This window comes from Cryptotermes secundus, unplaced genomic scaffold (assembly GCF_002891405.2).
Source record: "Cryptotermes secundus unplaced genomic scaffold, Csec_1.0 scaffold534, whole genome shotgun sequence".
NCBI lineage: Eukaryota > Metazoa > Arthropoda > Insecta > Blattodea > Kalotermitidae > Cryptotermes > Cryptotermes secundus.
In genome coordinates, this window is record NW_019739956.1 from 71,747 (window position 1) to 95,134 (window position 23,388).

At 40.4% G+C, this 23,388-nt stretch overlaps 1 protein-coding gene across 1 annotated transcript in view; it reads left to right on the top strand.

Moving 5' to 3' along the window:
* Positions 1-23,388, top strand: part of LOC111872149 (acetylcholine receptor subunit beta-like 2) — an 89,241-nt gene that overhangs the window by 61,377 nt on the left and 4,476 nt on the right. The window contains exon 10 of the mRNA XM_023865741.2: positions 2,218-2,330. Within this exon, the coding sequence (XP_023721509.1) occupies positions 2,218-2,330 (113 nt within the window). The remainder of the gene's footprint in view (positions 1-2,217; positions 2,331-23,388) is intronic.

A 23,388-nucleotide genomic window follows, 5' to 3' on the forward strand; every position in this document is an offset into this window, starting at 1 on the left:
AAGGATTATGTAAGTTGAAAAATCCAATGAAAATATTGGGAATCGAACCCGTGACCTTCCGGTTTTCAGCATAGTGCCTCAACCAATTATGCTACCACACGCCCTTTATTTAATCTGTACTATGGTAAATTTAACCAAAATTCAGAATTTAATCTAAAAATATTTCTCTGGAAATTTTTGGATATTTCTAGTTAAACAAATAATTTCAGTTCTTGCGTTCCCTTAATTTTGTTTCACTGTGCGTAGTAGAATTAGTCTAGATTAGAAACTCACAAACGCCCACCCACACAATTTCCAACAATGTACTAAGTCCCGATTAAATTTCACCCGTCTTAAATGAAGAGAGGCTGTTGTAATAAATGGTACTATCGTTTTATGATGTCCGAATGCAATTAGTGACAGCTACAAATAGGTTCCTTAATGCCGCTTCCAAAGGGATAAGAGCAACGAGATTAATTTAAGTGAATCAATGATCATTGCTAGTCCACCGGCTACGGTAGCAAGCCCATGTCTCCACTAGTTTCCTCCCTACTGTCCACACGGCTAGTCTACCTAATTTCATCACCAATCCCCACAGGATTTACATAGCACTTGTGACTGCTTCAGACGATCCAGCGCAGTTAGATTTCTGCAGTGAGCAGAATTGTGATCTGCAGAATAATTCCAGAACAGAATTCATGCAATTAGAGAACTGATGTAGCCAAATGATGTCCACTAAAAACTCCATGAGAGTGTTGGATCAGGCAAAGGTGTATTAGGATGCATATCTGTGGATCAGAGACAAATCTAATGATTTCTTAGAGCCAACAATTAGAAGTTGGTCTAGAAGTTAACGCAAAGAAAACTAAGTATATGTTCTTGTCTCGTCACCAAAATCATGACATACATATAACAAACACATATTTTGAAAATGTGGCACAGTTCTGATATTTGGGAACAACGATATCAGATCGAAACCTGATTCATGAAGAAATTAAGAAGAGATGGAACTCGGGTAATGCTTGCTACCATTTAGTCCAGGACTTTCTGTCTTCTCGTCTGCTGTCCAAAAACATAAAAATTAGAATATACAAAACCATAATTTTGCCTTTGTTCTGTATGGGTGTCAAACTTGGTCTCTGACATTAAGGGAGGAGCATAGACAGATGGTGTGTGACAACAGGGTATTGAGGAGAATATTTGGACCGAAGAGAGATGAAGTGACAGGAGGTTGGAGAAAACTGCATAATGAGGAGCTTCATAACTTGTACTCTTCTCCAAGTATAATTAGAATGATCAAGTCAAGAACGATGAGTTGGTAGTACATGTAGTACGATTGGGAGGAAGAGGAATGCATATACGAGTATCATACTGGCGGTAAAGCCGGAAGGAGAGAGACCACTGGGAAGACCAAGACGTAGGTGGGTGAAAAATATTCAAAAGGATCTTAGAGAGATAGGATGGGATGGTACGAATTGGACTGATTTAACAGATATCACTTAACTGTTTTATTTTCTTAAGTACATAGCAAAGGAATAAGTATTTAGTAGTAAAGATATTAGGCTCTAAGTATTATTTTACTGAGTACATCTAAAGCGAAAAGTAAAAACCGTGAGTCTGTCTGTCCGCATACCCAGAAGGCGTTGTAGAGACCAAATAATCGAGTGTATTTATGAATGTTCTGCATTTGTGTGCCTTTATTTACATGTATATGTGATAAACATAGCCCACGTCCTCTTGGAATGAAAGCATTGTGACAATGGCCATGGATAATTTATACACAAAGCTTTACCTTATAAACCACTTGATAAGGCCTATGATCACGAACTACCCCAAGTATTTAAGCCCACGCAAAATTTTACGTTCTAATGTGGAGTTACTCTCATGTTTTCATCTCTGAATTCTAATTTTCTTCGTAGTAAACATATATTTTTGTATCTTCGTGTCTGAACATATATCCTGTAGACTTTTCTTATATTGCTTTGATTTTTTATAACGACCTATGTACGAGTATATTTACTATGACCCTCATTACATGTCAAGCTGCACAGTGTATCAGCAGCTAGACGGTTAAGAACGTAAGTACGTGTATTAACATAATAAAAATATTAAATTAAAACACTATGAACATAAACCTGATTAGAACGTCAAATCGCATATGCTGTTGTGATCCTTACAAACTGTTCTCGGATGACTATGATTTACCTGAGCCGCTGACGTTGGCTTGACTTGTTACAGTTACGGACTCTGATAACACCCTGCCTCGTCAGCTGTCCCCAGACGTGCTGTCTGCACTACAGGGAGTGCGTTTCATAGCTCAGCACATCAAAGACGCCGACAAGGACAATGAGGTGAGCACAGTACCTTGATTGTTCGACACTGTGGCATTGTGCAGGAACAGGTGGGACCATGACTATGGGCCACAGCCAGATCACCAGTTTTAGCGAGCTATCCCTGTAACAGGCCGTGGAGGCCCATAGGGTTGTGAGACGTCGAGGCTTTCACATTTTCTAGACAATCGGCTCATAGATGGCGGTGAGATTATTAGCCTTACGCGCCGGTCGCCCTCCCCCCCCCAGGAAGATTCCTGGTACTCATTTCTGTTAGAGGCTGAGTCGACCCCAGGGCCATAGCGCGGCTGGAAAGATTAGGTCAACAGAAAATATATAGTGACCTCATCAGGAATCGACGCCACAACCTTTCGGCTTGTAGCATAGTGCCTCAACCAACTACACTACCGCATGCACCCAGTTTTACTGACAGCGGAAAAGTAACGCCAAATTTCAAACAAAATCGCTGTTTCTAAGCACGACGAATCACTGGAAATAAATTTACCTTCATGGCGATACTATGTGAAGACGCGTGATTATTTGCTTTCTGCATGCTTCAACAATTTCTAGACTTAACGACGTGGGGTAATTTGTTTCTGGAAATAAAATCCATTATTTTGCTAGCTGGCATCTCCAGTCTATTAGGCTACTGCAATTTTGAACTACCGTAATACTAACTGCAAAAGAAACTACGTATTTATAGAAAAAAAAAACAAACAAACTCCATAGTTTAGTCCGCAAGCGAACTACACGGACCGAGGGACTGCCGCTAGTCGGCCAAGTTAGTGCCAACTTTAGCGGATAGAGGGTGAAACGTAGTCAGCGCAACGAATTCCACGGCCGTTAATTTAGTTTATTTAGACCGGAGCCGCTATTTCCGTGAAATAGCTCTTCAATTATCATCACGAGGCTGAGTGGAACCCGTTCCAGACCCACTACGTCTCAGAAAATCTGGTAGCGCTGGGAATCGAACCCGGGACCTCTAGATCTGTAACCAGGAGCTCTGACCACTCGACCACAGAGGCGGTCTATGTATGTGTAGAATTACGTATAAATTTACACTATACGATTGCTAAACCCAATCGGATTGACATTGCTGAGGAAACAGACTAATTTCACTCAAGGCTGGCTACGGTTCATTTTCGAATGTCTAATTTTTTAAAAAAGTAAAGGTTGAAATACTTTATCTGTTGTTTTGTACGGATGTGAAGCTTATCCTCTCACCCTAAGGGAACTGCATAGCTGGTTTGCAAACACAGTGCCGAGCAGAATATTTGTGTTCAAGAGACATTATGTAGCAGCAATTCAGAATGCCACACGATGAATGCACAATTTGAACTCTCGATAAGCGTTTCAAAGGAAATGAAATACTTAAGATCACGTGAACACGATAATGAACCGTCGGGTACCGTTCAAGGCGGGAAATTTCTTAACTAGCAGAGCGGATATTAGCTTCTCAAAAACGACTCCGCTTCTTGCTTCTAAGGAAACAAGATATTTGAAAATGTTTCCTTAGAAAATGCTATGTTTAGAAACCACCCATAAGATCTCAGGAGAGATGTAGGTTTAGTATGAAATTCATCAGATAGGACTAGCTTGTGAGGGCATGAAGCGGGTTTGACTGGATGTGAGTGTTAATGTCGAATTTAAGTTTTAACTGTGTTTAACCTTTACGCTGCCATAAGGACAGGTCATTCTTGGGAGATATAGTTAATTATTACCAGCAGAAGAAAGACACTGTAAGATGGGCTGACATTTAGAGCATTAAAAGAATCACTTCTTGGCATCTGAGCTGGTGGCCGCTTTCATGTTTCCGCACAGAGTTCCTCTCGTTAGACACTCTTCGATTTGAATGATTATTGTGCTTATAACAGATCGCTTTGTATATGTTTATTTCCCTTGGCACTACAGCCCCAGTGGGCCTAGGCCTACCTCCATGAACTTCTCCGTTCATTTCGGTTTTTCTAGATCTTAAACATTCGGTAGGACTCCTTGGGCGGGTGATCAGCTCGTCGCAAGGTCTATACCTGTACACAAACACAGAAAAACTCACACACACAAACTAAACATCCATGCCCTGAGTGGGATTCGAACTCACGATCCTGGTTTCCAAACGATTGAAGACAATGCATGCCTTAGACCGCTTGGTTACCGTGGCCGGCTTGTATATGTTTACTTTCATATATTCTTCGTAAAATCACACAACATGCACGCATCTCCGAAATCACTGAACAGGTTTTGATAAAATTTGGTGTTTGCGTTCACGTTAATAGTTGCGGAGAGATTTCAGTTTCGGTATAGCGCTAGGTCTATGGATTGTAACCTTTACTTAAATAAAATAAAAAAAGTATGCAAATTTCTTTTAAAAATTTCATCGCAAGAAACACATATTGTAAACCAATTTTTTATTGAGATTTAAACCTTTAATTGCAACATTATTGAACCACGGCTCCAAAATTTTTTCTCGGTATATCCGACATACGTATTACATTTGTTGAGCCCATTTTTAATTATTCGTTATAATTACAAGACCACATTCAGCGAAAGATAATACAATGAAATCAATTTAAATTTAATTATGATTCTGACAGCTTGTATATTTATCTCTACATACTCCCAGGTTAATACGATAGCAGAATTATGCAACGCTGGGTGTATGGTTTTCAGGTTTCTATGCGCACTGTTAGTATATACGAATTGTTTTGCATTGGCCGTACTTGGAACGTTTCTGAGATAGATCTCACGTGACGAGGTCTACTGCTGACCTAAAGATATTCTCTAGTTCTCCTGCTCTTGACAGGAGCGATTCATGACGTGACGCAAGTGTCCGCCAGTAACCGCTGAATGGAGGTATTTCCGGGCATGATTATATGCGACTGGTTTGGAAAACATCACTGGTGACGATGGGTAATTGCAATTCAGTATAATACACTGAGTAATAATATATTTTGACGTAATATAGGCTAATAAGTTACTTAGCAAGTTTCCTAAGTCATGTCATTGCACTGTAATATTTTTATTATAATAATTTAAGTAACATCATAGTGTATAGGTTGTCTCAAATAGTTACGCTACTGATTTGTGCTCTGAAGGTTTCCGATTTGAACCTCGGTTAGAAGTGTTTTTTTTTTTGTCGTGAATTTTATCAGTGTCTTGGGGTAAATTTTGGGATAACAAGATATATTAAGCCACAATATCTTCCCTCTACAATACTTTTCAATTAATTATTGACTGTCATACACTAATTCACGCCATATTGTCGGTGTTACTGACAGTTGTTAACTAATAAACAAATAAAAGAGCAGATAAATAAATGTCACATAAATCCACGGTGCAGGGTGTACGTATCTTGGAGAGGCGATGAACACTTCTCTGGTCAGGAAATTCTCCGTCTTTTATGGAGCCCAAACTTGCGCCACTCTGTTCAACTATGACCGGCATTGAACCACGTCCTGAGTTAAATATATCGAGGTTCCTCCTTAATCCGCCATAATTCCATCCAGAAATAATTGAAATTACCTTAAGGGTGGTATATTAAGCGCTGGTCGGTCACGGTAGCCGAGCGGTCTAAGGCATCCACTGTCTTTGCGCGCCTGGAAGCCGGGATCGTGGGTTCGAACCCCACTCAGGGCATGGATATTCAGTGTTTGTGTGTGTGTAAGTACGCGGGAGCAAGTTTTTCTGTGTTTATATACAGGTAGAGGCCTTGCGACGAGCTGATCACTCGCCCAGGGAGACCTACCGGATGTCTAAAATCCAGTAAACCGAGGTAAAGCGGCCCAAATTGGGGCTGTAGCTCCAAAGGAAAAAAAAATATTAAGGGTTATGTCAGTGTTGGAGAAAATGTAGAAGGCACAGAGATGAAGACAAATACATGGGAGGGAGAGACATGTGGACCGAACTTAGGCATGTCTGTCATGAAGCAGCGATATTGTAATGTATTTTCGCTTAGTGGGGGGGTGGAGTCCAACTGGGTCCACTTGGCACGGCGGCCACTGATTGGCCTATTGTAGCTAGCCCCGGGTGATTATGATGATGGAGAATTTGGTGGAATGAAGATTGGCAGGGGAAACCGAAGTACTCGGAGTAAACCTGCCCCAGCGTCACTTTGTCCACCAAAAATCCCACTTGACCAGACTCGGGATCGAACCCGGGCCGCAGCGGTGGGAAGCCAGCGACTAACCACTTGAGCTATGGGGCGGCCTTATATTGTAACGTAAGTCGGGAGCGTCTGCCACATGCAGTCTGCCTCAGCATAGCCTTTCTGTTGCCGAGATGAACATCTTGTCTTGAGGGATAATTGGATTCACTCAGAATATCGTCAATATGTGGGAAAGCGAGACACGGAGAAATAATTCAAACTAGGGACGAGATGTATAGGCCTGTAACACGAATGCAAATAGAAATGGATCCACCAAAACGGCAGGTTGCTTGGAAGCACTGAATTTTTACGAATCTCTTTCAACAGATAGTGTTTAATGTTGTTAAACTTAGATAAAAGTAAACACAATTAATTCGATATACATGCGAAGCATTAGAACTTTAGGAATTCAAAATAATTTCCCTTCATATCTGGGTTTACACTTTGAAATACTCTACACTATAGATTTTACTTGTATCAAAAGAAAATTTGATAACGTTTAAATAAAATAAAATTATTGTTGACTCTATCCTGGAAGTACTAGATCAATTAAGGCAATAAGCAGTTCAGCGTCTGGAGAAAAAATAAGATAAACATCATGAAGTTAAATGTGTTCTCTTTAAGATGCATTGAATTATCTTAACAGCCACCCCTATACAAAGACCACCCCTTCCAAAATCACATTTGTGTGGCATGGATTGCATTTGAGGCAGTTTTCTTGTAATGCAAGCACTTACTCCGGGACCCCCCCCCAAACCCGACCAGTAACCATGCCTGTTTCTTTACTAAACCCCTCTACAAATTCCTCAGAACGGAATTTCCCAATCCCAGGGGATCAAGCTGTAAAACAAATTTAAATCCATAACCCAAATAGTATTAGATCCGATTTCAAAACCAAGAGAATAATGGTGTAATGTATGTAGTGTGTGTATACAAATGTACATGTCTACATGTATTTTTATTTAATTATTTACAACTGAGTAAATTTACATGCTACATATGCTTTTCATTTGCAGTAATATTAAGGACAACGAATTCGTGCAGTAAAAGTAAGTAAAGTAAAGCTATCCCTGTAACAGGCCGTGGAGGCCCATAGGGTTGTGAGATGTTGAGGTTCCCACATTTTCTAGAAACTCTGCTCAAAGATGGCGGTAAGGTTGTCAGCCATACGCGCCGGCCGCCCTTTACCCCCAAGAATATTCCTGGTACTTATTTCTATTAGAGGCTGAGTCGACCCTAGGGCCATAGTGCGGCTGGAAGGATTATGTCAATTGAAAGAATCCAATGACCTCATGAGGACTTGAAACCGCGAACTTCCGGCTTGTAGCATAGTTCCTCAACCAACTACGCTACCGCGAAATTCACGCAGTACAGTCGTTAAGTAATACACAAAATTCTCACTCATTTCCCTGACACATCTAGACCCTATTCACGGATCTCCTCCATTAATGTCATTTGTAGACTGAACGGACAGTGGTCCTCTTGGAGAGGTCTCACTGTACTTGAAAAATAATGTAATACTTTTCAGAGACTAATCAAATTTACCTTCGAAGTCTATTGTTATTACTGTTGCCTTCCTTGCGAGAGTTGCAGGCAGCCTGGAATCTTATTTAATCAAATATAATCATTGATAGGCAGTATACTTACGTAGAAAATTACTAATCTCTCTAAATATATCTATATATTCAACTGTTTTCATTGTATTCACTTTCCGGAAAAAGTAACTCTTACACAATAAGATGTTCAAAATTTTATCTCTAATCTATCTAAATACAGTACATCCATTTATTGACTTTATTTTGAGATGTGTAGGAATTGTGACGTAAAGTAGAGGAAAGGTAAAGCTAGCCCCAGGCATTCGAAAGTGTCGAAATGTTTATATTCAGAAACGATAAAACTATACTCCTTAAATATCTAAAAATAATTAGCATTATCTAAATCCTCTCAATTAGTCAGACGTAAACAGCNAAAAGTTAGGGATAATTAAAATGTCGGAAAGACATCACATAGGGCAAGCAGGGAAGAATCACATTGCATGAAGTTTGAATTAGGCAGTTTTTCCTATTAAAGTGTTATCCTCCGGTCTCTGATCTAAACGCTTAAGGCCTACAGATCTGTAATTTTACCTGCTGTTTTATGTGTGCGTGTGTGAAACTTGATATCTCAGATTTCAGTGTAAGTAATAAAAAGTAAAGCTGTCCCTGTAACAAGCCGTGAAGGCCCATAGGGTTGTGAGACGTTGAGGGTCCCACATTATCTAGACAATCAGCTCAAAGATGGCGGCAAGGTTGTCAGCCTTACGCGCCGGCCGCGCCTTACTCCCCAGGAAAATTATTTATTTAATTTCTGGTGCTCGTTTCTGTTAGAGGCTGAGTGAACCCCAGGGCCATAGTGCGGCCGGATTGAAAGAATCCAATGACTTCATCGGTATTTGAACTCGCGACCTTCCGACTTCTAGCACAGTGCCTTAACCACTACGCTACCGCGTGCCCCCCTCCCCGAGTATAAGTAATAGGATGCCGAATATAATTGCATAATGAGGAGCTTTATAATTTTTGCCCTTCTACAAATATTATTATGGTTACTAAATAAGGGATGAACCGGAATGGACATGTGACATGCGCTGGAAGAGAGAATAAATTCTTAAAATTTAGTTGATGAAAACTAAGGGGGGGGGGGAAGAGGGATGTGGTTTTGACGATCTTAAATACGCTGTGAAGACCGCGCCATAACTCAAGCGGTTAGTCGCTGGCTTCCCGCAGCGGCGGCCCGGGTTCGATCCCGCGTCTGGTCAAGTGGGATTTGTGGTGGACAAAGTGGCGCTGGGGTAAGTTTTCTCCGAGTACTTCGGTTTCCCCTGTCAATCTTCATTCCACCAAATTCTCCATCATCATAATCACCTGGGACAGGTACAATAGGCCAATCGTGGCCGCCGTGCCGAGTGGACCCAGTTGGACTCCACCCCCCACTAAGCGAATTAAAAAAAAATTAAAAACGCCGTGAAAATATGGATTGGTTGAACTGGCCAAGGATTGAATGCAAGTGTTCAATAACGGACTGCTGTGGACAGGATAACGGATGGGACCGTAAGCTAAGCAATAAGTAGTGCCACTTAAAAACGAAATTGAAGAAGGAGTGCTGTAGCGCGGATTGCAGTCTGTAACTACGGAGGGGTTTCTACTGAACAAATATGTGAACGTGTGTCAAAGTCAGCGAGTGCACACACGGCGCACGGAATCTCCCTTCAAGCAACTGCGAAGGAAACAGTTTCGGAGCAGAAAGTGAGAAAGGGAAGAGGACTAGGAATTTCAATTTGCATCCAAACGTGAATTCTGCCATTTCCAGGTTCAGTCATATATATATATGTGTGTGTGTGTGTGTGACCGCCTCTGTGGTCTAGTGGTCAGAGTTCCTGGCTACAGATCCAGAGGTCCGGTTTCGGCTCCCTGCGTTACCAGAATTATTTTCTGAGAAGTAGTGGGTCTGGAACGGAGTCCACTCAGGTTCGTGAGGATAATTCAGGAGCAATTTCAAGAAAATAGCGGCTCTGTTCTAGAAAACCGAAATTAACGGCCGGGGGGAGTCGTTGCGCTGAACACGCGACACTCTCTATCCGCTATAGTTTGCACTAACTTCGCCGACAAGCGGCGGTCGCTCTGTGGGTATTGTTCGCTTGCGGACGAAAACTACGGAGTCTGTTTTTATGTATGTGTGTGTGTGTGTGTATGTGCGTCTGTAGCAAACAGTAGAGTAGAAAAAGTTCGTTTTATTCTCCTGCCAGCGTCACACAGAATTTCAAAGAACATGTCTTAGTTGTGTTGTTGTTTTACTTCAATGCCAGTAATGAATTTACAGCTTGTGTTGGAACAATTCGAGGAAGAGTAGGCACCTCTGAATGTATTACATTCCTCTGCCGACGTAAATACTAACAGAGATGGCGAATCAAGACATGAGGACCTGAGGGCTCTAGAGACCAGACTGTAGTTGTTTGTAACGCATAAGTTCATATTCATTTATGGCTCTACAGCCCTTTGTTGGACTGGCCGCTTTTTCAGTTTCTTGATTTCTACACAGTGTGTAGGACTCTTTGGATGGAGCATAAATCCGTCGCAAGGCCGCTACGTGCAGGCACAGGATAGCACAAACACAGAATAAACGCATACAGACAGCCATGCCTATAGTGGGATTCGAAACCACGTTCTCAGTGATTGAGCCGATGAAGACAGTTCATGGCTGAGACCACTCTGCCTCCGTGACCAGCATAGCTCATATGGAATTTGGAAATATTCATTAGTCTCGTCAGGTCCACTAGACGAGTGAAGGCTCTGTAACGTTTACCGGACCAAGCTCACACAGAGGCCATTTGAATGCTGACCCACAAAGCAGATATGAAAGGGGAGGACTTCGCCATGCTTTGCCATTCAAGTTCATTAAGGTACTTTTTTGTCGTGCTACATACAGTATTGCACATCAGAATCTGATTTAATATTTGGCAGTAACTAACTTTCTCTTAGACCACTGCATAATCAACAATTAGATAGGATGCGATGTTTACGCCAAGTCTCAGTTTTTGGAACAGCTAATTGAGTTTGTAAATATGGAAACTAAATCTATGAAATAATGACGTTAATACAGCAGTATTTACCTGTATTCTAGATTTTGTATTTTTTTTTTCTGATAACATTTAATTAATGAGAACAAAAACTAACTTTCTTACTCTGCAACCAGAGGGATACCGGGTCCCTGATGAAGCCCCAGACCGACACTATGTTAATGCACTGCCTGGTCAGGGCTGTTGTACCCCTCAGGAGGTAGTGTTGCTAACACGAAGTCATCCGGGATTGAGCCTGATATTTCATGGCGGTGATAACCTAGTTTTTGACATAACATATAACTGATTACTTACTCATGAAGCTGAGGCCTTCTTGAGGAGCTGCCAATTCTGCAGCTACTCAAGAATTTCCAAGCATTTCATGGAACCCGAAGGTTCATTACAGTGTTCACAACAGGACGCCACCGGTCCCTATCCTGAGCCAGATCAATCAAATCCATATCATCCCATCCTATCTCTCTAAGATCCATTTTAATATTGTCCACCCACCTACGCCTTGGTCTTCCTTGTGGTCTCTTTCCTTCTGGCTTCCCCACCAATATCCTATATGCATTCCCCGTCTCCCAAAATCATGCTACACCTTGACTTGATCATTCTAATTACACTTGGAAAAGAGTACATATTATGAAGCTCCTCATTATGTAGTTTTATCCAAACTCTTGTCACTTCATCTCCCTTCGCTAAAAATATTTCTCCTAAACACACTGTTCTCGAACACCCTCAGTCTATGTTCCTCCTTTAATGTCAGATACCAAGTTTCACACCCATACAGAACCCGAGGCAAAATTATATTTTTGTACATTCAAATTTTTATGTTTTTGGACAGCAGAAGAGAAGACCAAAGAGTTTGGACTGAATGGTATCAAGCATTACCCCAATTCAATCTCCTCTTAATTTCCAATATATAACTGATTAGGAAAGATAGATCTACCACCGGTGTCCCTTTATGTGGAGTGTCACATATGGAAGTAATATAGTGTATTTTTCCCCAGAGACACCCTACCCAACGATTGCGGTGGTTGGGTAGGGAGGCAGAAGTTCCTTCGCTGAGCGTCAGCCTCACAGGATTTCCTCCCACCATTGGGAAGGCTTCTGATGACTTCCTTCTCTCTACGTGCAAAGCTTTATCCTCTCTAGCCGACACGTTTCCAATCTCAGCACACTCCATCTATCTCTTCCCGTTCGTTCTTAATCTGCTCTTCTCCTCCATTTCAGTGCAGAAGACCGCATTTCCTAACACGCGATCTTCTGCCAACTTCATGATTTCTGAAGTAGTAGGTTGGTTTAAATTAAGTTTTTTGTAAAAGTGTGAAAATGTTAATTATTCTTCAATTTAGTCACGAAAATATACTAACATAAAGTCTGGTTATAGTTGCTTTATTGCTAGTGGGGTGGGACTAAGTCCCTTTTACTGCGGCCACTTCTGCCCTATTGTACCAGCCCCAGATAATAGGTGAGGGTGATTGTGGAGCAATTGGTGGAATGAAGATTGGCAGGGGAAACCGAAGTAATCGGAGAAAACCAGCCCCAGCGCCATTTTGTCCACCACAAATTTCATTTGACCAGACCCGGGATCGAACCCGGGCCACCGCAGTGGGAAGCCAGCGACTAACCGCTTGAGCTATGGCGAGATCTCTGGCTGTAGTTTAATATAAAGACCATATTTAGGAGATCTGACTGTGCTTGCAGAATTATAGTTATGAGTGGGATATTAGGATAATTGCCGCGCCATAGCTCAAGCGGTTAGTCGTTGGCTTCCCACTGTGGCGGCCCAGGTTCGATCCCGGGTCTGGTCAAGTGGGATTTGTGGTGGACAAAGTGGTGGGGGGGGTTTCTCCGAGTACTTCGGTTTCCCTTGTCAATCTTCATTCTACCAAATTCTGCATCATCATAATCACCCGGGGCAGGCTACAATAGGCCAATCAGTGGCCGCCGTGCCGAGTGGACCCAGTTGGACTCCACCCCTCACTAAAAGAAAAAATTATGTCATAGGAGTGAAAAGGAATGGCTTTACGCTAGCCAGGGCATAAAGAAGGGCTTCATAATTTTCAATTTTCAGCAGGTGTATAGAATCTGTTAAGATTACAAAATCAAGGTAGACGAAATGAGCGGAACATGCAACGAACATGGGGATGATAAGCAATGGATACCAAGTTTTAATCAGAAAACATGAAAGGAAAGGGACATTTGCAAAATTACGAGTAGTCGAAGATGCTGTAATAATATTAAAATAAATTTAAAAATTATGGGGTGTGAGGATGCGGAATGGATTTATCTGGCTGTAGGCATGGTCCTGTGGCGAGCTGCTGTGAATTCGGTATTGAACCTTCTAGCTTCAAAAGAGGCGAGTGGGTCTATTCACTGGCTGAGCAATTATTAACTTCCCATGAGGATTTCACTTCATTTAGTTAGGGAACTCGGGTTCGCTTTGCCCCGTTTATGCGAGTAATCAGATTTGTGCCTACAGATGTGAGAAGTGCCCCTTGTATCGTCCTTCGTTGTTGCCAATATCCAGAATGTGCTTCCTGTCGCCTGAGCTCACTAGCGATCAGAGAGTTTCATATGCCACATTGATATTTGCTTGAAAACATTCACCGCTTTTAGGTGGTTCAGTATCTTTCTCCTGCGAACCACTTTTCATGAACTGAGCTATTTTCGAAGAAAGCAGTCTTCTGGGATGTGGCGCCATGTATATATTGTGTTAACCGATGTTTCGGAGGAACGTATCACCTCCATCTTCAGGGTAGAAAACAAGAAGAAATCCATGAGCGAAACAGAGTAAGCAGGTGCAAAAGACTGTTGCACCTGTTCACCTTGGTTCGCTCGCAGATTTCTTCTTGTCTTCTACCCTGAAGATGGAGGTGATACGTTCCTCCGAAACATCTTACATGAGCTGTTTTCATTTGCCACATAGAACTGCTGGTTGTTTATTTGCTAGCGCATACAGAAGCTACAGCAAGGAACGGAGGTTAACCCAAGTACAGGCCTCATATGCGGGACGGCGCAAACTTACTGATTTCTTACTGCAGCTGCAATATTGTAGTTCAGGGAATGGAAGGAGAATTCCCCAGGTCCATCACGATAATTCTTCCTACCTGTTTTGATTTCTGTAGGTGTAGAAAATAAACCCAAGGCACTATTAATATTCTTCTTTCCAAAATAACACGAGAATTTTGTGTATTTCATTATATTCCAGAATTTGATACGATTTATTAATCTCTCATTTTTATCTTGTGTTATGAAAATGTTTTATTAAGGATTCCATTGATATTTTTGTACTGAACACGCACTCTTATAAGTACAAATTTATCTTCTTTTCAAGTACTTATTTCATAACGCGTAAAAATAATAAAGAAATCTGAGGTTATTATAGGGCTCCTATGAAAGTATATTGCTATCTTCTTCAATCTGCATATTTTTTGAATGCATAAAATCAAATAAGGCGAAAAGTTATGATTCTGAGATATCTGTATATTTTTTTATTTCGATTGCGTTAATTTGCTGTGAGCTCTGTTTTTGTTCTGGTAAATAATTTCATGTTCATATGATTCTAAAGCAAAACTTTATTTCATAAAACAGTAGAATATATACTGAAGATTTGTGCCTTCTGGGGTATAGCGCCGTGTATTCTGGTTGAAATAAGTTCGTGATTCGGAAAAATATGTCTCCTTCATGTTCAGTGTTGAAGCCGAGCAGAAAGCGACATTTTTCCTCAAAACTTCAGCAGTATTCACTGCAATGCATGACGTTATATTCTTGGAAATGGAACCCTTCGTAAACATTGCTGTTAGAACCCCATATCCTACAAAAGTACTGTTTTATATCTTTGAAGCACCAACATGGTCATCACGCGAACTTCTACATAATTTAGTTGCTTATATTTCCGAAATTATCTATTTCATTTCTCAATTTTCCTTTGAAACATTCATCCTTATAGTGCGTAGAACAACTTTTATGACTTCATCATGTATCTTAGTATATTTTTTTCAGAAATCGTTTAGTACCTCCAAAATTATTTTGAGAATTATAACGCTGCTATATTTGTTCCTTTAAAGCACATTATTTCTTTTACAAAACCTTTCAGTGCGTTGTACTAGTCACTCTAGGCTAACAATTCACACCCCCAGTGACAACAGACCAATGAGTATGCCCATTAAACCGAAAATAAAATGCCTGTATCTCTCCCTCAGAAGACAGATTCTTATTTTAAACTTTTTGCAAAGTTGATCATAAAAATGTAACCTTCTTTCAATTATTTATAAATTTAGAGTAACTCATGTTCAAAATTGAAATATGTTAGTGTTAATCGGCGTAGGTAGGAGGGGTAAGCTAGGCATATTTCCATCCTTGTTTTTGTAAGTTTAAAGGGGAAAGAAATACGTACACCAAATTCATTCATTCATTCATCAGTAATCTGTCAAGACGACAGGTCCACAGTCTCTTCCAAAACAGTTCCTCCATTTGATGCGATCTAGAGCTTTCTCCTTCAAATGAAAATATCCTCTTCTGTCCCCAAGGTCATCCAGCATCTTCTTACGTCTTCTGGTCACGTCTATCCGCCCCTCTATCTTTCCTTCAATAACTTATTTCAGAAGGCAGTTTCTGCGTAAAACATGACCAATCCAATTAGCCTTCCGTTTTCTTATTTCGTGTAGGATATTCCTCTGCTCACTGACTCTAAATAACACTTCTTCATTTCTCACATAATCGGTCCAACTGATCTTCTCCATCCTTCTCCAACGCCACATTTCGAAGCTTTCCAGGTGTTTCTGATCTACTGCCCTAAGTGTCCAAGTTCCAGCCCCGTACAAACATACTAAAAATTAAAAGTATCTTAAAAAATTATTATTTTCATATCTCGAATGCTCTTAGGCGGTAAGTAAAAATAGTCTTCATGGGCTTAAACGCAAGTTTGTAGCCCAACTTCCTGGCTGATCTCTCCCCGGAAATAATATTTGTGGCGCCGACGTTAACTTTATTCAACTTTTTAAATTTGAAGAATCATTATATTGTTGTACGGGATTAAAAATATGGGTTTGCGATAATAACATCCGTTCCAAGTTTTATTAAAACGTATTATTAAATAATTATTAAAAAATAAATAATTTAAGGGCGGGATGTGTAGATTGATTCTCATGTGCGGTTTGAGTGGAATGAGAAAACGAAGACAGAGTACTGAGACAAGACGTTAGAGTAGAAAAAATAAGTGTTATTGTCTCTCTTACTCCTTCTCCTCCTTCTCCTCCGTCACCTCTCTCTCTCCTCCTCTTCCTTCCCCGTCACCTCTCTCTCTCCTCATCTTCCTTCTCCGTCACCTTCTCCTCCTCCCTCACCTCTCTCTCCTCCTCTTCCTTTTCCATTCATTATATGAAGTTAAAGAGAAAATTCTACGAAACACAAAATATGACACAAAGTTTCGAAGTAGAAATTTCGTATCTCATTTTGTGACTGCACTTCATCCGTTACACATCACAGATTTACCCAATTTATAGCTAATGGTGGAAGTAAGCTAAGTGCACTAATCATGCATGGATTATATCATGGAGCACGGAAGTGACTTGTGACAATCTCGTGTTCGTTTTATGACGCAATAAGCATTGCAGTTGAAGTCGTTCAAGTGCGAGGTATGTACATTAATTCCTGTGGTCTTTCCTTGAGTTTCGCAATGACATGTTTCTTATTGTCTCCACAGTCTGTGTAAGGAACATACGAGGACAGTGAAAAATAAAACAATTATTGCAGCTTGGTCATGTTCCACTTTATAGCCAAGAGTCATGGAGTCTTATTCCCTCAGAAACGATGTCAAGAAACCAAAGCTTGAGACGCGGCTTAACAACAGGTTGATGACGCAATAGTGAGCGAGTTCTTCCGGCTCTCAAGTGGAGAAGGTTCCAGTGCATGAGTACTTCCCAGGGCAAGACGTTCGCTACCTCTACGCTTCGTACGAAGTGAACAAGAGAGAAAGACATGAACAAGGAAATGGAGGAAAAGATATAATTTGGAAGAATAAACTGTGCAAATTAAATAGTAGGAATGTATGTGTTTATGTCGTCATAGAAACTTTATTTGCAGCATTGTCCTGTTTTTCCTTGGCTTAATTATACGAGTTTCCGTATTATCTTGTTTCTTGATGTAATTAACAGCTGCACAGGTTACATGGCTTTGACAGAGGAATTACATTTAGATTATGAGTACAGGAAGTTCAGAAATACGAGAAGGAAGAAATTGGGATATAATGAAGACATTATCCATACATTTTCTACACCGGTTTTCAGACATCATTCTTGTGCGGTCTTTCCCTTAAAATTCCAACAATTTGCAAATACCACAGACTTAAAATTCATTTATTATTATTATTATTATTATTATTACCATTACTTAGTTTCCACAGTTTAATTAACTTTTTCTAACAGAATCTTTCAGCAAAAGCTAAGAGTAGCGCATAGAATCGAGAAATTCTGCACTTTTTATTTCACCAGAGTGTTCAGTTCCGTACACAAGAGATCAACTCACTTCGTGCTATGCTGAGCCGGTTAAATTCAGGTCACTTTCGTACACCTTATTATTTAAGTCCAATTTTAATATTATCCTTCCACAGATGCCAAAGTCTCCCAGGCTGTCTCATTTCTTCTAATGTGCTGACTGAAACTGTGTATGGATTTCTCATATCTCCCATATATTCTACATGCCCTTCCAATACAAACATTTGTTTTTTATCTTGATAATATCTGATAATTTGTACACGTTACAATGCTTCTCATTGTGCTGTATTCTTTAGGATCTCGTTTATCCTGATGATATCTGATAATCTGTAAAACTTACAATGCCCCTCATTTTGAAGATTTCTTTATGATCTCGTTAGTTTCATTGTTTCTCATGGAACAAAATATTCTCCTCAGAATTATGTTCTGGTTTTGTAGTTAATTTTTCCTATTTTGCCTTGATTTTTAAATACATGGGAGGCCTGACCGAAATTTCGCAAATTTACATCTTCGTAATTATGAGTATTTTGATTCCGTAGCACAAATATTTCGTTACTCTTTGTTCCTTTTNAGCTGATACCTTAGCAGAAATATTCTTTTTTTTGCCCTAAATCTTTATCTTTTTACAGCTGATAGATGTATGTATACCTCATCTTGGTATCGACAACCGGCGCAGGAACACAATAAAGAGACCCATATGCATGTTATATGGTGAGGTCTCACTTTTTATAGGTTATGTATGGAAAGTACTACGGAAACATGTCCCATGGGAAACGTATTAAGTAATCGATTGTCTGGGAACTCCGCCATAAACGTGGCTGACTGTATTACCTCGGTTTATGGAATTTCTACTACTATGTTATTCATATTTACGTTCTTTCAGGAGAAAGAAAAGAAAACAATGCAGTGATCTCCAGTCTTCTCGAGACGTGCAGCCAATTTCAGTGCACTCACAGCCATCTACTTTTGTAATTAAATAAAAATAGAAACCTCTAAGTAAAAACTGACATATGTTATCAATAAGTTTCCTGATATGTTAATAAATAATATCGGGAAATTTTATTTTATTTTGAGAGGTAAAATTACAATGAAGAAATCAGAATGTCAAAGCCAAACTTTCGGAACAAGATAGGAGCGGTAGCTACAGTTTAGTGACAGTTCTGCTAAAGTGACTAAATTACAGCTGAGAGCATAAACAAGGGCTGCAGAAATGTGCAGTGTATCTGATTTGCAAAGGTGAAGCTAAAGGAAACTAACGCTGCCGTCACGTGAGAAAATTCCTTCATTATTTTTCCAGTAGTTTTAAGAAACTGCATGAATTCTCTGATTTTACGAAGAGAAAAAACAAACGAAAAACAAGTTCCATGACCTCTAGTCCGCAAGCGAACTATACCGACCGAGTGACCCCGGCTTGTCGGCGAAGTTACTGCCAACTTTAGCGGATAGAGGGTGTCGCGTGTTCAGCGCAATGAATCCTCACGACCGTCAATCTCTGTTTTTTACACCGGATTCGCTATTTCCTTGAAATAGCTCCTCAGTTATCACCACGAGGCTGAGTGGACCACCTTCCAGACCCATTACTTCTCAGAAAAAATCTGGTAGCGCCGGAAATCGAACCCGGACCTCTGGATCTGTAGCCAGGAACTGTGACCACTAGACAACAGAGGCGGTTTTACAAAGAGGAAGCTGAAGGGAAGTGCAGCGGCTTAACTGAGGTAAAACCGGCTGAATTACAGTAGGATAATTCGTAGAAATTGAAAATTCTGCTAAGTCCGAAGAGTGTACCAGGAATATGTTATCCACGCATAGAAGTCGAATATTAGCTTCCGTCAAGGCCTCTATATCTATGAATTTCATTGGAAATGACAGTTTTGTTTTTGAACTTCAGATCCCAATTAATTTTTTTCCTTTAATTTTTATTTTAAAATGATTTTACAATCTAATCAATATACTTAAATAGAGTAATTAGTAAAAGGGATGGGTGTGTGTAATATTGAAGCAGGTATCATCCTCCGATGATTCTCTGGTGCTTATCTAATGAGATCCTCTGGCTACATTCTGTTTAGTCTTCTTTCTATTGCTGGTTGATTGAAGAGGTTTCTTATTAGTTGGTTGTTGTTTTGAGTGGTCAGGTTTTTGTGTTTCTCCGCATATGCTCTGATGATTTATGTTATGTATGGTATGCCTAGATCATCATGTAGAGTAGCGTTTGATACGTACCAGGGAGCATTAACTAGTTTTCTTAGCGTTTTGGATTGGAACGTTTGGAGAATTTTTGTGTTGGAAAGTTTGCTGCATACCCATAATTCTATCCCGTAGGTCCAGACTGGTTTGATTATCGTTTTGTATAGGATTATTTTGTTTCCAAGAGATAGCTGCGATTTCTGTCGATTAGCCAATTCATATTTCTGGTTTTGAGCTCTAGTTGTCTTCTCTTAGCTTTGCCCCATTAAAATACGGTAGTTTTATTAGATCAATATCCCGAAGGGATTTGTGCAATCAGTTTAAATCCTTCATAACAAATAAAGATTCGTAAAACTACACAGATTAGAACACACGAAATAGTGTATATTAAAGACCCATGCTATCTTTGTAGAAGAATAAAAGTTATTAACTTATCAATTTAGGAACTTTTTAAATTTACATCAAATATTGAAGCTTATTTTTACACTAGCAAATATCTTATGTCATCATATGCATACTTCATCACTCACAACAACTGCACTCTTCATGTGGAAGTCACTATAATTCTTCAAGTGTTTCATTTTATAGAAACACTCTTACAACTGTGTGAACGTCACACATTGGATGGATGTTGAATGAAATATGGTTTTTAGGGATTTACAGCCAAACGACACAACCACATGGCGCCAGGACACAAAGTCAGTATTTTACTAAGTAGGACTAGTCCATTGTTTCAGCAGCTCACCAAGAGAACAAAGGAAGGTTCACCCTTCACAAATGATTGAGGCAAGTGTTTGTCTCTTGGTAAAATTGTACTTTGTCTAGTACGGGCCATTTGAATAAGACAATTGTTGGGCTACGAAAAGGAGCATTACACACAGTCATCAACATTATAAGCTAAAAAGTCTTTTCTTTCTAGTTTTAAGTTCTGAGACAAAATTTGACTTTGACCTTAGTAAATCTACGTGTATCTATCTATGGCTCTACAGTCCTTTGTTGGACCTTGACCACATTTTTAGTTTTTAATTTAATACACAGTTGGTAAGACTCCTTGGACGGGGGATGAGCCCGTCACAAGGCCGCTACATACAAACACAACAACACAAACACAGAATAAAGCACACAGACATTCCTGACTTGAGTGGGATTCTAACACACGATCCCAGTGTTCGAGCGAAGGAAGACAGTTCATGCCATAGAGCGCGAGACCACTGTGATCGGCAGTCTTACCCTCTGCAAGCCGTTCAGTTTCCAGCATAAGCATGAGCGTTGTAGGACCACACAAGGAGAAGAAAAGGAAACGTTTATTTTTTTCGTGCCGACGTCCAGAGTACAGCGTATGTTTCAGAGAGTGATCATAGTCACACTCTTCCTCCTCGCACTTTATGTGATGTAGGTTTAGCAAAATTCTGACTAAGGCCAAGTTTGATATTATTTTTGTATAAAATATAATTAACTAATTCCATGTCGCACAGGTCTCCTTGAGAAGCTAGTCAGGAAATACAAAATTTAATGTAGAACTCGAAGTTTCAGTACCGTCTGTATAAGAGCTCACCAATTTCGATATTTTGTGTAATATTTCATGAGGCCAGGGGTTTTCACGGTGAGAAGTTTTTAGCCTCGCATACAGAACTCAAGATGGAATATCACCCCTTATCAGCTGTTCGTGACTGCTTATTCAGTTGTGCTTAGTTACTGTTCATATCTCGAAAACCAACTAAATCCGACGGTTCACAATTCCGAGTAACGAGGACTCAGCTAAGAAGCATAACATGGTCTTATAGTGTATTTTTCAAGTTAACTGACACCTCTGTGCGTTTAAAACTTTTGCACTGAAAATATTTGTGAATATATGCAGAGGAATTTAGTCTGAGAATCAAGAACATTTTACTCGTTATATCATTTTCTGTTTACAACACATTCGTGTTAACCTCAAGTATATCTCAAGCTAAGCTGGCTTAATAGCTCAAAGCATGGTTATAAATTTTAAATGTTAGTGCACCAGACAAAAAGAGGGCCATATTTAACTGTAATCAGCAGGTGCCATTAATTCTTTACGACTGAAGTAAGTTTCAAGACGCATTCGTCTGGAACACAAGAGATAGTGTTAAAGCCATATCCCCTACTGCATGCTGGTAGCTTTAGCGTTGTTTAGTACATCTACTGAGGCGCGTGATAGCGTTGTTGGCGGAGGCACTATGCTACAAACCAGGAATCTTCCTGAGGGGTAAAGGGCGGCCGGTGCTTAAGGCTGACAACTTCATCATCTGTGAGCCGACTGTCGAGAGAAAATGTGGGAGCCTCGACGTCTCAAAACCCTATAGGCCTTCTCAGCCTGTTACAGGGATAGCAGACTTTAGCTTTAGTACGTCTACTGAGCTTGCTCATTTTGTGGTACAGATTTGATGAACTTTTGAATTGCATGAATGGTTTTCTTATGATAGCAGAACACTTACTGATAGGACCTGAAGATTCCAAACTGCACATACAAAAGCAGTCCTTCAAACACAATCCAGAGTCGGCTGCATCCACTTCCCATCGTCACGACCTGTCTCCCGAAAATACGTTTAATATCGTTCTTCAATTTATTTTTGGTAGTTTAAATAGATTTCTATGATGTAGGACGGGGGCACGCGGTAGCGTAGTGGTTAAGGCACTATGCTACAAGCCGGAAGGTCGCGGGTTCAAGTACCGATGAGGTCATTGGATATTTTACAATTGACCTTATCCTTCCGCCCGCCCTATGGCCCTGGGGTTCAATCAGCCTCTAACAGAAATGAGTACCAGGAATTAAATAAATAGTTTTCCTGGGGAGTAAAGCGCGGCCGGCGCGTAAGGCTGACAACCTTACCGCCATCTTTGAGCCGATTGTCTAGATGGTGTGGGACCCTTAACGTTTCACAACCCTATGGGCCTTCATGGCCTGTTACAGGGATAGCTTTACTTTTACTATGATGTAGGACTGTTATCACCAATCGTGTTTGCGGATTTCTCGTCTCTCTATCCCAACCACATATCCAGCCGAACTTAGTCGTCTAGATCTGTGTACCCTAACAATACCAGATTATTATTGTGATGGCTCTACAGCCCTTTGTTGGGCCTTCGTAGTTTTTTTCATTTTCTTGATCCTATACACCGTCGGTAGGACTCCTTGGACGGGGGATCAGCCCGTCGCAAGTCCGCTAGCAACACACAAAAACACAAACAGAATAAACGAACACAGACATCAATGCCTTGAGTGGGATTCGAACCCACGATCCCAGCTTTCGAGCGAGCGAAGACGCTTCATGCCTTAGACCGCGCCGCTGTGACTGGCAACAATAGCATAAAAGTTTAGAAATACTCATGAGAGCGAGTACAGTCAGGGCGGGGCCAAAGCACTGTAGTTTTATTCATGCTGACGTTACAGTAGAGGCAACAGTGTTGTTAAATATTGGAATATTGACATAACATGTAACAGGGGTAACCCAGTCAATATAGTGACTATGCTATGGGCTGGCGGCCGGAAGATAGGCGCTCTATTTCTGGAAGTGTTTTTTTTTTTTCCATCCTCCACAGCGTCTAGTCTGTCTCTGCTGCTAACCCAGCATCCTAATCTATCTGGTATAACAAACCAGCTAAATAACTAACGAACGAACAAACAAACTTTAGGGAAGCGAG